The 16,183-nt window shown below is 33.9% G+C and overlaps 1 protein-coding gene across 1 annotated transcript in view; it reads left to right on the forward strand.

The window, feature by feature from the left end:
* Positions 1–16,183, forward strand: part of TMPRSS15 (transmembrane serine protease 15) — a 117,101-nt gene that overhangs the window by 23,501 nt on the left and 77,417 nt on the right. The window contains exons 7-10 of the mRNA XM_045088154.1: positions 6,120–6,228; positions 11,217–11,323; positions 14,067–14,207; positions 15,150–15,299. Of these exons, the coding sequence (XP_044944089.1) occupies positions 6,120–6,228; positions 11,217–11,323; positions 14,067–14,207; positions 15,150–15,299 (507 nt within the window). The remainder of the gene's footprint in view (positions 1–6,119; positions 6,229–11,216; positions 11,324–14,066; positions 14,208–15,149; positions 15,300–16,183) is intronic.

The raw sequence follows: 16,183 nt of genomic DNA on the forward strand, positions 1-16,183 counted from the left end.
ACACTTAAGTAGTACTTACTCTTTGCCAAGCATGACTCAAAGTGATTTATATATATTCACTCTTTGACTTCATTTTATAGCTGGGTAACATATATGAAAGACTATCACATACCTGTAAAAATATATTGATAAGCAAGGCGAACTATTTGAATAACTCTAGCTTATAATTAATTCTTAAAGAATTAAACACCATTAATTGAATAATTTTTGGTGCTGTTTGTGATCATTATCAAAACAGACCATGAACACAATTATAGTTCCTGAAATGTATAAAGGTTGTAGTTACAATTTGCTACACTTTGCTCTTCTTGCTTGCTATTAATTGAAGATGAATGCTCCAATAACAGCAAAGCTTGAAAAGTTACCTAACGACTTGGTACTTACTTTAAAAGGCAGTTGGCCTGTTTTCCAGGACCAAATCAGAAAAAAGGCAACTTGACTAAAGAGGCTTCTACTAAGCAATCCCAATTCAAATGTTCTTTGATAAAATTCAAACCTTCAAAGTTTAACTACATACTTTGAAGTGCACTCAGTGCATATTGGAAGAAAGTGCAGGCTACAGAATATTTTTTAATCTATTTTATATAACTAAGTTACTCAAAGAAGAAGAAAGCAAAATTCTTTTTTGCTATGGCTTTCAGACAGTTTTCAGAACCTTTTCAGGGAGAATATGATACAAGTGTGCCATCATGAGGTAATAAGGGTGATTTTGCTAAATATTTCAGAAAGAATAATGAATGCTAAATTTAGGCACATAGCTTTATGCTTATTTAAGGATGATCGATAAACTTTAGTGGGGAGGAATATGTAAGATGAGTTGAATAGTCAGAAAATGTCTTTACTGTCATGGAGTTAATAATGTTCATGGTAAAGTCATAGCAGTGCATTTCCAAAAATAACCATAGAAATATCATGTAAGTGTGACAAAGTTTGTCCTAAAATAAGTTATAAAGGCCATGAATTCTTTTCCTGAGTCAGTATGGATGATGCTTTAGTATTAGAGGCATGGCATGAGCCTCTGTATTAGAACTGATTTAATTCTTTAAATTTGCCTGAAAGACACAATCAAACTGCATATTTACTTTTCAATATCATGGAGGTTTGTGTTAATTGAACCTTAGTCTCAACTAACCTTCCATGTCACTAACTTTCTTAAGTCTCTAGATTCTCATTTTTCACTTTTCTTGGCTCTCGTCATTATTTATAGTTTAAAATTAGCATTGCATTTAACTTGAAAAATAAATGTACAGTCTTTGTGGAATAAATGTGGACAAATCAATCAATTAATCTGTCCTTATCCAGCTAGGATTCAGGCCTGTAAGTAGTTCAAGTCATCACTCACCATTAGGGATGGTGAGCCCAAAAGCCCAGTGCACTTCACCTCAGCACCAACTTGAACTTTTAGTAGCATAATTTCTACATGAAAGCTTGTGTCCATTAATCTACACTCACAAGAAAATTAATTTAAGAATATTCTTTCTATATGAAATGACCCTGGTGCGCACACACACGCTCTCTCTCTTTCTTCTCCAGCTGTGAGCTCTAATTCTAGTTCGTGTTATTAATAGAGTCACATTAATGTTGACTTCCTCACATAGCTTCCTTTTTTAGCCTTTAGTTATTTAGGTTTTACACAACTTATAGCTGACTATAGCTGAACCAAGACTTCTTTAAATTGTTTTTCTCTTCTGATTAGAATGGTGTCAGCAGGAAAGTTCACTTTTTAGCTGACCTATGAAAAGGAAAGATGCTGACTCACAGCCTTTAGACCAATCTTCAGACCTATTTGGAAGTTGTCAACTGTCTCTATAGATTGTTTGCATGCCTCTATATATGTGCAAGATAGACCTTGGTGGATGGTCGTAGATCATGTTTATCTATCTATCTTGGAGAAGAATTTGAGGACCTAAGCAAGCGCACAACTTGCTTAAATATTTAGCCAGCAGAGGGAGCTCTCATTAGGTTTTAGACGCATGACTTAGGAATCCCCTCCTGTTATAGGCAACGTTTCAGAGAGCTCAGTAAATACCTGATATTATTTGACAGGCTCGTTTATCTCCCACTCGGGATTTTTTTCTCATGCTGCACTGTAAAGCACTATGCAGTCTAAAAAGTTGTAATCCTGAACAGTCTCTAATCCTACTTATCCATGGCTGGGTTAGATCTATCTAAAAGCCTAGCCCGCTTCATTGTCTTGTGTAAAATTCAGTCCTCCAGAAATATCCTGAAATTAAATGAAAGAATATACGAGAAAGCCCCTAGAACAAGCCTATCTCTTGAAATAATAATATTTGGCATTCTGAACTTTGCTATTATAAGTAGTTCAATACTACTATAATTTTATTTTAAATGTCTTCAGGAATATTCTTCTTCTTCTTCTTCTTTTTAAGATTTTATTTATTTATTTGACAGACAGCTAGAGAAGGAACACAAAGGTGGGAGGGGAGCAAGAGAGAAAAGCAGGCTCTCTGCTGAGCAGGAACCCCAATGGGGAGCTTGATCCCAGGACCCTGGGACCATGACCCCAGTCAAACACAGATGCTTAATGACTGAGCCACCCAGACGCCCCAGGAATATTCTTCTTAAGAATACTTTTATCCTCACATACAAGAATTCCCCAGAACTTGAAATGTAGATTATCCATTCCCACCAAAACTCAGCAACTTCATAGACAACTGGAAAAATTGATCATATTTTTTAGGATAGGCTAAATACTATGATAAACAATCTTAGCAATTTAAGACAAAAACAGTTTGCTTATCATGTCATGGTCCAAGTTAGAGGGCAAGGGGCTGTACTCTGTGCAGGTATCTGGGATGCCCTGGATCCTTTGCAACCCACTGACAGACAAAGGAAGAATGTCCTAGAAGGCCTTTTTAGAAATCAAATTTGGAAATAAATACTATTAGCTCCACAATAGTTTAATGGCCAGGATCAGTCGCATGGCTCCATTTTTTTCCCCTAAGATTTTATTTATTTATTTGAGAGAGAGAGAGAGAGAGAGAGAAAATGAGAGAGCGTGAGAGAAGAGAGGTCAGGGGAGAAGCCAACTCCCTGCTGAGCAGGGACTGATGGGAGACTTGATCCTGGGACTCTAAGATCATGACCTGAGCTGAAAGCAGTTGCTTAACGAACTGAGCCACCCAGGCACCACACATGGCTCCATGTTTAAAAGTGCAGTCTAGTGATGTGCCCCCAAAGGGTCTGAAAAAGGGTATAGCAAGCCTACAACAATCCTGCCGCTGGGGACACAACTCACGTTTTTGGAAAACTATGAATCTTGTTGTATGACACAGACCTGTTGATAATTCCCCCCAAAGATGCAGTGAATGGGTGTGAAGAAGGGAGGAATCACTGGAATGTGATCAGATTTGCAAATTGGTTTTATAAATTCTTAAACCAGTCCTGTTTTGTGCCCTTTCACTCTTTTTTTGCTTCCTCCTATGTGATGTAGAATGTTATTGCAAGTACAATGAAAATGATGGAATTCTTTAAAATTTCCTGTTCCTTCTTTAATTTACAATTCTGCCCACACATACCCTCCTCCCTCCCTCCCTTTTCAGTTCAAAGAGGAGATGATAACATCATGATAGCTCTGTATATCGAGGTATAAGGCGGGATAGCCTTCTATGCTCCCCAATAAGACTGCCTGGTTTTGAATTATCACTAACAAGCTGGGAGAATGTTTGCTGGTTACCTAACCCCTCTGTGCCTCACTTTTGCCACCTGTAACTTGATCAGATGGTTGTGAACATTACACTAATATACATCTGTAATAACTTCAGAACAGGAGCTGGCGCACAGTAAATACCCCATCAGTGCTAGCAGTTATATTCAAATATACCTGGTGGATTGATTGCTCTACTTTATTATATACAAACTATTTACAAAAGCAGTGGACTTTCTTGAACTGCCTGTAATCTTGAAGTCCATATATATTTTTTTTTCTGGCAAACAGATTAAAAGTCTTCACATATCACCTAAAATATAAGCAGACGCCACAGTCATTGACGGAGAAGGACTGACTGTCCCATCTTCTCAGCATGGTCTGCGGTGGGCAGCGAATTGACTTTGAAGAGATTTCCTTTTACAACTAGAAAATTACTTAAATAACTTAACAACTAGAAAAAACTTAATTAAATTAATTTGCATTAAAAATCACATGTTTTACTGTTTATCTTAGAATTGTACCAATTCTTCTTAACTGTCCTCTTCAGCTCAGGGAAGTATTACACATAAGGAGATTCAGTTCTCTCAACAAGCTTGGATATTCTCTGCCGCCTCAACCAAATTTTGTCATGGATTTTTCAGTGCTTAATCCTTTTATCTTAGAGTATCTTTTCTGTTCTCAGTTTTTGTTGTTGTTTATTTGTTGTTTTGCTTTTTGTCTTTTGTTGGGAGTCAGGCTACCGAGTCATAATCCAATGAAATGAATTCTTAGGCCATTATTTTTTAAATGTACTTTATATCTTACAATTTATAATCTTACAGTCTTATAATCACAAAGTGAATACTTATGCTTTTTTAAAAATACCGGAACTAGCAAAAAAAAGCCAACCAAAAACTTCTCACTTTTCAGTTTTTTCTTTTGTCCATATAAAACATTTGATGTCATATAATAGCTTGCATTTTATAACTTGATAGAAATATTGTATACTGTTACATGGGATTTTCCATCCATCCATTTTGGATTAATTTATTCTAGCTCTCAGATTCTAAGAGCACCAGTTTAATTTTTATAAATTTCTTTAATCTCCCTACCCTCCATCAATGCTTCTGGCCTATGAGGAATTACCAACCTGCCAAGAGGAAAAAGGACACACTCTAGGAGTCGTTATTTTAGAATACGGTGTCAACAGAATCAAGTAACTGTATAGAAAATGACCTAAGAAAAATTAACGTTTGTGAAAATATTATTATTTTTTTAAACACATAGTATACATAATAACTGTAAAGGGGACACAAAAAGTAGTGAGGCATGGCTCCTGGTTCATGCCCTCAGTACGATTCTAAACTAGTTGGAAATGACTCTGAGATAAGTTAAAGACAACTGATAATACATGACATCAAAGAGAAGTATATGAAGTAAATTTGCTATAAGAATTAAAAGAGGAAAATGAGGGGGGTCACCTGGGTGGCTCAGTGGGTTAATCCTCTGCCTTCGGCTCAGGGTCCTGGGATCGAGCCCCACATCGGGCTCTCTGTTCAGCAGGGAGCCTGCTTCCCTCTCTCTCTCTGCCTGCCCCTCTGTCTACTATGATCTCTGTCTGTCAAATAAATAAATAAAGTCTTTAAAAAAATAAAAAATAAAAGAGGAAAATGAGGAATCATAAAAAGCAAGAGACATATTCAGGAATATGTGAAAATACGGAGCTAGCGAATTCATACAAAAGAAGCAAGAGGTTTAAAAGAAGGTGGACGGGTGCCTGGGTGGCTCAGTGGGTTAAGCCGCTGCCTTTGGCTCAGGTCATGATCTCAGGGTTCTGGGATCAAGTCCCGCATCGGGCTCTCTGCTTAGCAGGGAGCCTGCTTCCTCCTCTCTCTCTCTGCCTGCCTCTCTGCCTACTTGTGATCTCTCTCTGTCAAGTAAATAAAAGAAGGTGGAATAGAGTGGATGGATAGAGTTCACCACAGGCCACCAGAAGCACACATATCATTTGCCTGGCCATATTCTGCCCATTTTCAGGAGAACACAGTATGTAATGCACATACTTGAAATTCACCCTAGCTCCAATTTAATAGGGAAAATAAGACCAAAACAGTTAGTAGCTATTTGTCTAAATTAGAAGTTTATAATTTAAATATATTTATTTCCTTAAAAATATGAAAAAAAGAAGTACTGAAAATGAAGCTTAAGTATGAGTACTTAGAAATAGAATATTTTTCTAAAAGAATCTATGGTGAGTTATATACACGTATGTGAAAATGGGCAATTGATTTTAAACATGAGATCTCATCTACTCCCACTTGATCATTTCAGTTTTGTAAAATGGCCGCATACAGATTTCAGTCATCGATGTTCTAGGAGGTATTCACTAGATGATCTGAATCCCATTTCATATGAGAAAACTTTCCAGGACTATTTTTTGTCTGACACGAATTCCCACTTGTTTCCACAGCCACAGCTTGTGATGGAAGGTTTTTGTTGACTGGATCTTCTGGGTCCTTCCAGGCTGCTCATTACCCGAAGCCTTCTAAATCAAGTGTTGTTTGCCAGTGGATTATACGGTAATAGATCATCATCTATTCCCTGTTAAGCCATTAAGTCTTTCTCTGATACAGTAGGTCCTACCACCTTCCGTACTCTATTTATTTTTGAACAGTCATTTTCACTAGCTATGAAGCAAAGTCTTCCCAACTGATAACTTGTCCAAGTAGTTTCTCACTCATTCATCACCTTCAAAAAGGTGTTCTGTGCTATGGATCATACTGTCTAATAAATAGGGCCATCACTGGACTCTGCAGTAAGTTCCCGTCCCCCATGATTGGCACAGATCAAGGACTGCCAAGGCGAAGAGCACACATGTATATCTGTATATTGCAATACATAATATTTCCCATCACAAGCATCCTGGCCTCTGAAGAGTTCCTTTCTCATTATGCCAGCATCTGTTTGAAAATCTTCTCTGATGTGGCAGATTAAGAGCTGGAGACACCTTCTATACACATCCTGTTCGTTAGATCTTGAAAAACACTGGGATCAGTGACTATATATTTGCCCTCCAAGCCACTTCAGCCCACTAATTCAATCATTGTGATGATCCAAATAATCAGGCTGAAGGCTGATCCACCTCAATATTTATCTAAGCATTTTTCACACAGGACTAGTATCTGATTTTGTTTCCCAGTATTCCAAAGGAAAATAATTTGTACCCAAATAAATAAAAGTAACACTGAATAAACTCATTACAACTTTTTTTTTTTTTTTAAGTCCAGGACTTCTCACAGTTTCGAATAGTTAACAAGCAGTAAATATCTCAAAAAAAGAAAAAACATAATCTTAAGCCACTAATCATTTTCCTCCACAGAGCATGCAGAATAAATGTTCTATGGGATATACTTTGATAAATGACATTCATTCTGTTAGTTCATCTCTCTTAACAGGTGGATGGGATTATGGTTTCCCAATCCAACCTACTATATAATAGTTTTTTTTTTTTAACTTTATGTTTTCAGTGTTCCAAGATTCATTATTTATGCATCACACCCAGTGCTCCATGCAATACATGTCCTCTTTAATACCCACCACCAGGTTCACTCAGTCCCCAACCCACTCCCCTCCAAAACCCTCAGTTTGTTTCTCAGAGTCCACAGTCTCTCATGATCCATATCCCTACTGTTTAATAGTTTTAATCATTGTGATGACTCACTAGAAAACCAGATGACTCACTAGAAAACATAATAGCTGATGAAAGGTTACAAGTCAGTATCAAACAAGTTCTTTCCAACCAAATCATAGAAATGGCCCCAAAAAGATGCACAGTATTGTTTACTTGTGTAGATATATCCCAGACACGAGATGCATATGAAGGGAAGATTGTCCTAAACACATTTACTTGACATTATTCAGGGAAAGAAGAACATCCTATTCTCTTTAAATAATTTCTATTTTGGAGCTCAACCACATGTAAGTTATGTTTTCATGCTCCAGATAACAGGTTCCTTGTGTGCCAAATACAAGATTTTGTGTTAAAAATGGCTGCTCACTTGTCAAGTGAATAAATAACCAATTTGAAAAATAGTGTTTCCAATATAATCCCATCAAATTTTAAAAGAAACATTTATATGGCTATTAACAATGTTCATAAGTAAAATGAGAAATATTCTATTTCTTATTTAAAATATCAACAGAAAGCTATAGAAAAATCTTAAGTTACTTCCTTTGAAAATGGAAAGAACATGAATCCTTAATTACTTCTTCATGCAATCTTTGGAATTTTATTAAACCAAATAAAAATAATTTAATTGTTAAATCCACTGCTTAATAAAGCTCAGTCAAATTTATATGAAAGTTTATAAGCAGAACTTTTGCCATAATAATATACCATTTATGTAATAATCACACTATGTTAATTAAGGATTTGTATGGTTTGATTCTTTTTTCTTTCTTCTCTGTTACTTAATTTTTAAAACAATTTTTAAGAAATCCATCATTAGTTTTAGAGGCGAGAAGGGTGGGAGTTGGTTAGCCCAGTGATGGGTATTAAAGAGGGCGCATATTGCATGGAGCACTGGGTGTTATATATAAACAATGAGTCATGGAACATTACATCAAAAACAATCATGTACCATATAGTGACCAACATAACATAATAAAAAAAAAAAAAGAAGAAAAGAAAAAGAAATCCACCATTGGGGCACCTGGGTGGCTCAGTTGGTTAAGCGGCTACTTTAGACTTATGTCATGATCCCTGGGATTGAGCCCCACTGGGCTTCCTGCTCAACAGAGAGTCTGCTTTTCCCTTTCCCTCTGACTCCACCCTTGCCCATGCTCTCTCATGCACACTCTCTCTCTCAAATAAATAAAATCTTAAAAAAAAAAAAAAAAAAGAAAGGAAGGAAGAAAGAAAGAAAGAAAAAAGAAAGAAATCCACCATTAGTTAAACAATGATTTTGAAAACCCAAGGAATCCAAATATTACCCTAAACACTGTACTTCAAGATGAGATTATGATTTAATTAATCATATAAACAACCTAAATATGTTTTCTTCTCAACCTGATTACTGCAATAGTGATGCATTGTCCTTGATAATTTGTTTCTCCTAATGGTGATCAAAGTGGGGTTAAAGACAATGATGTTTCCTACAGGATTTGAAGACCGTTTAAAGAGTGGAGAAATGCCAAAATGCAATTAAACTATATTTGGGGCTATCCCCTCCTTAGAATTATATTAAAATTACATTTAGCAGAGTGTCAGATATTAAGAATGTGAGAACTGCAGACAGTCTTTGTGAGTTCAAATCTGCCCTACAGATTCAAAATGTGTGATCTCAGGCAAATCATAAAATCTCTCTGATCCAAAATTTCTGTATTCATAGAGTTCACAATCTCTAAATTCAGAGGCCGAAGTCACTATTAAATGTAGTACTAAATGTAAAGGGCTTAGCCTCATATCAATATATCAAAAAAGTAGGCTCTAAAGAGATTAACTATTGATACAAAAATGCAAAATGCATAAATTATATTTAGAAAAAATCCATTCCCTTCAAAAAATCATAAGAATACCATGTCTAATATTATAAAAAACATATATTGTTTTTCTAATTAGTCTTATATTTATAAATGACCACATTTTTATTGCAGTTCAGCTAGCTTTTCTGAATCAGAAGAAAGAAATAGAAAATAATATGCACCAGTTTCTCTCTTCTACCTTTGATGTTATATTTTTAAAAAGTAAAAGAATACTGAAAACAAAAGTTTTGAAGGAGATTATCTTGTATCCTTTGGTTTCTTAGCTTAAAAATATCACATGAAGAAAAACTCACTATATTCCTGCTTAAAGACACCAAAACTTCAATTAAAAAAACAGAAATCACCCCTGAAGGCTGCTTCATTTCTTCTTCCTCTGTCTTCATAAGCTTTGATGCTGGAGTCCCTTGAGTCTCACCAGAAAGCTCACTCAAGTGCCCATTCCTGAATAATCCTAACAAAGGCAGAATTTTTATACATGGTCTGCCCACAGATGACAAGATCTTATATGTAGAAAATTATCAAAATGCACACTAATAAACACACCACTAATAAAAGAATTTAGCAAAGTTACAGAATACAAAATATATGTAAAAAAATCAGTTATGTTTCCTTACACTAATAATGAACACACACAAAAAAAGAAATTAAGGAAACAGTCCCTTCTCATACACACACACACACACACACACACAGCAACAGCACCACGTTCACCCCACACATAACAACACATACACAATTAACACACACCAAAAATCCACCATACCCACATCAAACATACACCACACAATCATACCAAACATACAGAAAAAAAAAATAGAAAGAAATCTTTCTAACACTGTTCTTCAGTGACATTAAAGGCATATGCAGCTAAAGCAAAAATAGACAAGAGGCATTACATCACATTAAAAAACCTTCTATAGAGCAAAGGAAACAATCAGTAGAGTGAAAAGGCAACCTATGAAATGGAATATAATATTTGCAAGCCATATATTTGATAAAGGGTTAATATTCAAAATACATAAGTAACTTTTACAACTGCATAGCAAAAGAACAAATAATTCAATTAAAAAGTGGGCCTGTACCCCTGGGGATAAAAATATATGTTTATAAAAAAAAAAAAAAAAAAAAAAGTGGGCAAAAATCTCAAATAGGTATTTCTCCAAACAAGACATACAGATGGTGAACAGGCATTTGAAAAGTTGCTCAGCATCAACAATCATCAAGGATATGCACATTAAAATCACAATGACTATTATTAAAAAAACAGAAAATGATAAATGTTGGTGAGGATGTGGAGAAAATGGAACCCTGTGCGCCACTGATGGAATGTAAAATGGTATTGGTATGGAAAACAGTATGGTGATTCCTCAAAGATTTTTAAAAGGAACTGCTACATAATCCAGCAATCTCATTTCTGGATATTTATCCAAGAGTTGAAATCAGAATCTCTAAGAGATATTTACACTCCTATGCTCAGCTGCATCGCAACATTATTCACAAAAACTGAGAAGAGATGGAAACAACCTAAATGTCCATTCAATGACTGGATACAGAAAATATGGTACATACATACAGTGGAATATTATTCAGCCATTAAAAGAAGGAAATCCTATCATGTGCAACAACATGGGTGAAATTTGAGGACATCATGCCAAGTGAAATAAGCTTTTCACAGAAGAATAAATATTGCATGATTCCATTTACATGAAGCATGTAAAGTATTCAAACTCATAGAGACAGAAAGTAGAATGGTGGTTTCCAGGGACAAGGAGAGGGTGAAATGGGGAGTTACTGTTCAGTAGGAATAGTGTTTCAGTCATTTAAGTTGAAAAAGTTCTAGAGACCTGCTGTACAACATTGTGCTTATAGTTAACAGTTCTGTATCATATATTTAAAAATTTATTATCATTTTCATGTTATGTCTTTTTTTAATCAAAACTAGAAAATACATTCAAATTTTAGAATGCATAAAGAGTTGTAACAGCCTGTTGAGTGTACTAATCTATTTTTTGCTTTAATTTAGTGTAAATCCAGGACTCTCCATTAAACTGAGCTTCGATTATTTTAATACATATTATACAGATGTATTAAATATTTATGAAGGTGTGGGTACAAGCAAGATTTTAAGAGGTAAGTTAAAACAAATATATAACCCATTATCAAAATGAAAATATATGGTAAACTTGAAGTAATGTGTTTTCTCTTTGATTTTTAAACTGAATGTGGACTTAAACTTCAAGTTACTGAAAGAAAAAACAAAACTGATTCTCATTATAAAAGTTAATAATTTAGTGCCCTATGTCATCAATCTTCTTAGTAATAAAAAGGTTATGGGTTTCCATTATTATCCTCTTCGACTTTCGGTTTTTAAAATCATGTGGAATTTTCCAAAGAAATGTAATTATGTTTCTGGTTACTATGCTTTCTTTAATTGTTACTCCCTATTAAGCAAAATTCAGACAAACCCTGAAAATCATTGCTCTTATTTTCTTTATCATTGCAACTCACAGAATGTCTTCCTATTTTCAGCATGCACTTTACTTCCCAGTCTCTTGCTGTACTATTTTGAATAAAGTGGGTAAAACAGTGACTAGCCCAGGATGTAAAATCAGTAAATGGTAGGTGTAGGTGGTATTGCTCTTATATAACCATTTGTCATTATGTACGTGGACACCCTTAGAAGCTGAAAAGAAGGCAGGAAATGAATGAATATATATATAGATATACAGATACAGATATATATATTTATATGTATATATATATCTCCACTCCCCTTTATTCTGTTTGGTCTCAAAATGCATGGACCTACCCACTCATGATAGCCAACAGCAGTAGGGGTGAAATTCCAAGAGGAAATAAGATAAGGATGAAGAAGAGGATATAAGAATGGAGCCCAGCAAATCAGTAGTTTTCCTCACCCTTCGGAGGGAGTGTCAAGTATAGAGCTGATATGAGGTTACAGGTAGCACCTGTTTTTCAAGTTTATATAACAGCAGCATTTATTTTAGCCATTTTGGCTTTCAAATTGTACTTATGGTAATGAAAAGTGAATCTTATCTAATAAGTGTTTTTGATTAATCAGTTTGAGAAATATTTAAGCATATGATATGTATTTTGAATTAGGTGCTATTAATGTAACAGTCACCATACTGTGTGTTATGTATGGATATTCTTATTTAATATTTTAAATAAACCTGTGAAGTATGCATTACAGGAGAGGAAAATGGGCCTAAAGGGGTTAAATGACCACAAGACCCTGGAGCTAGTGTTTGGAGGCGAAATCAGACTTAAGACTCTCTAACTTCAAACACAATGCAATTACTCATTGTGTTTTAAAACCCCCTAGTACAAATATAATAGTGAATATACATAAAACAGATGAACTCCAATAAGTCACATTTGACTAAAATAGATGGGCCAGCCATTTGATAACCTGCTTATTTCTGTGGTTGATAAATCTAGTTCCTTAAAATTATAATCAACATAAGTATTTATATTAATAAACAAATAAACCAAGTTATATAAATTTCTCCAAGGGCTAATGTGATATTAATAATTAGTTTTAGCATACACTAATGATTTGTAATGTGCAAAATAGTATTCTAAACATTTTAAGTTAACTCAATAAATGCTCACAAAACCATATTATGTAGGTGCTAATATAATTTTGTTTACTTCTATTGATGATGAAAACAAAATTCATAGAGGCTAACTGCCCAAAGTGATAGGTGTAAGTTTCCCTCATGTTCCTTTACCCCTTGAATACCATGGTTTGCCTAAATGATATTTTCACTTATTTTCATGTGCTTAGATTATCAGTGATTCATGAATAAATCTTAGAATCACCAGGCATAGTGATTGAATAATGTATAAATAACTATCATAAAAAATCATCAAAGAAACTAAATATTCAAATAGACAAAAATCTATGAAAGTGTATTTAAATTATAACAAATAGGTAGTTGTTTAAATTTTAAGGTCTTTTTGAAATATAAATCCATTTTAAAGTTTTGAAAATTAAACATTATAATTTTCACTTGAAAAAATATGAGAAATGAATTTGGCTACTAAAATTACATTTTAAAGTTAAAAATAATACTTTTTTTAAGAAGGCAATACCATCTTACCTTCTGCATCTAGCACAGTGCCTGATATATTAAAAACTCAGTATTTGTTGATTTAAATTTAAAATAACAGATTTATGTGTCATTGTATTATAGCATGTAATACATGAAGATCAATATCATTCCTTAACTCTAAAGTTATTTTATTTTATAATAACGCCAGTATAATTCTTGACTCACACTCCCATCTTTTTCTAAATATTTTAGCAAGCTCCTTTAAGAGATACATAAAATGTTTACTTTTAATAAATTCCAATTCAGAATATATACCTCAAATACTGTTATTATTTTATCACATTGAAAATATGTAGATCTTTTAATTAAATTAGAAAAAACAAGATTATCTAGAGAAATTCTAAAAAAGTTTAAGTATCCAGTACCATAAAATTATTATCTACTTGATTAGGGGTAAGTGAACACAAACAAGTTCAAAGGCATTTTTGGTCATTTTTATGTACAGTGATGTAAAAGTTCTCTAACTGGCAGAAAGTGTCAGAGACGGTGATCGTTACATAAAGAAAAATGATATAAATTGCAAGAGGATCTTCTCCAAATAATGATGGGAATTGAGGTAAATCAGAATAGAATAACTGGAGAGTTGTTGAATAGATCAATTGATAAAACAATAAATTGATAAATGGTTGGACAGAAGAATGGATCTATTGTTAGTTGGATAAACAGATAGATATGTAAATATAATAGTCATCCTTTATTTTATTATTTATTTATTTATTTATTTATTTTGGTAGCTTCTCTCTGGGAAACCAATCCTGGCACAATTAGGATCTTTTCCAACCAAGTTACTGCCACTTTTCTTATAGAATCTGATGAAAATGATTATATTGGATTTAATGCAACATACACCGCATTTAACAGCACAGAACTTAATAGTAAGTATTGTTCATTCTTCAGCCTTTGAATCTTCAGATCCTTCAATATTGTAATGGAATTTTAAAAGTAGCAGACAGGACCTGAAATTTTATAACAAGGTCATAATTTGTTCATTATGCAAGTTCTTTAATGAGTGTCTCTTATATGTAGCTGTCTCTACTTGATAGTTGGAGAAATTGGGAAATTAGAAGATAGTTCATGTTCTTCAAAATAATCAAATAAACAATTTGACAAAAATTACAAAGTTCCATATATATGTATATGCATACATTAATTCTGAGAATATTCCACATCAACTTGATTTTGACCCAAGTATTAAATTTAGTAAAAAGAGCAGAGAAAAATATGAGACAAAGCTTATGTGGGTAAACCAAAAAGAGGTAAGATGTAAAACTTAAAGAGTAGTAAGAACAAGAAGCTTGTCTCTGCTAAAGCCCTACTGGGGTATAGGAAGCATATTAATTTAAGATAGTTGTCAACGAAAAGCTGCGTTTTTTTTTTTAAACTAAATAGAATGAAACAGAATTATGATGAATAAAAAAAAAGATTGTGTGCCTGACAATTATAAGTGTGTAGGGAGGGAGGAAAAAATAAAACAAGATGAAATAGGAGAGGGGAAAAAAAACCACAAGAGACTTTTAACCACAGGAAACAAACTGAGGGATGCTGGAAGGGAGTGGGGGGGAGAATGGGATGATGGGCATTATGGAAGGCACTTGATCAATGGGCACTGAGTGTTATATGAAACTGATGAATCACTAAATTCTACCTCTGAAACTAATAATACTATCTGTTAATTAATTGAATTTAAATTAAATCTAATTTAATTTTAAAATAAGTGTGTAAGACTGTATAAGACTAGATTATTTTCAACGCAGTGGATTAAATTAGTTACACTGTGGACTAAATTTGAAGTGTTTTCTTTTTTTTTTAATTCACAGATTATGAGAAAATTAACTGTAATTTTGAAGATGGCTTTTGTTTCTGGGTCCAGGATCTAAATGATGATAATGAGTGGGAAAGGATTCAGGGAAACACCTTTCCTCCTTTTACTGGACCAAATTTTGACCATACTTTTGGCAATGAATCAGGTATAATTCATATTTAATTCAAAAATCAAAAGGAAAGTGGTATGTATTTGTAGTTTAATGTGAATAGTATTAAATTCGAAATGCTTTTTTCAGATTTTCTTTTTAAAAAAATCATGGGTAATGAATACTTTTAAATGAAAATGGTAATCAAATAAGCTATAAAAGTTAGTATTTTAAAAATATATTCTTTTATCTTATATATTCATGAAACATTAAAAAGTACATGGAGCTGATTACAGACAAGATGGATTATCACCCTAGATTTGCCACTTACTATTGGCCAATTGGACTTGGAGGAAGCAATTAGCTTTTCTGAACTTTGGTCTACTTTGCCTTAATTTCATTTTCCAAATTATTTATTGTTGCTGTAGAGAAATACAGTGTTGGTTTTTTTTGTTTTTTTTTTTTTTGTATATTGGTCTTGCTCCCTATAACTTTGCTGAACTTGTTTATTAACTGGAATAGTTTTTAAAGTTTTTCTTTAAAACTTTAAAGAAAGTTTAAATAACTGGAGAGTTGTTAACTAACAACTCTAACTTGGAATAAAGATCAAGGGATAGATTTACTTCTTCTGAGGAGCTGTCTGTGTTTAAGTTGCTGTGGCAGGGTACCACAGGCTGCTTCATCTAAACAATAATCTAGTTCTCATAGTTCTAGAGAGGGGATGTTTGTGGTTGGGGTGCGAGCATGGTCACGTTCTGATCAGAGCTCTTCTGCTTCATGGAGACAGGCTTTCTCACTGTATTCTCACGCAACAGAGGGAGAACAGAGAGCCACAGTCAGAGAGAGACAGAGAGACAGCACTCTCTCCTGTATCTTCTCATAAGGTCCCTAATCACATCACGAGGGTTTCACTCTTGACCTAATTGTCTCCCAAAGGCCTT

This window comes from Mustela putorius, unplaced genomic scaffold, assembly GCF_011764305.1.
Source record: "Mustela putorius furo isolate JIRA1106 unplaced genomic scaffold, ASM1176430v1.1 tig00003834_pilon_pilon_pilon, whole genome shotgun sequence".
NCBI classification, from domain to species: Eukaryota; Metazoa; Chordata; class Mammalia; order Carnivora; family Mustelidae; genus Mustela; species Mustela putorius.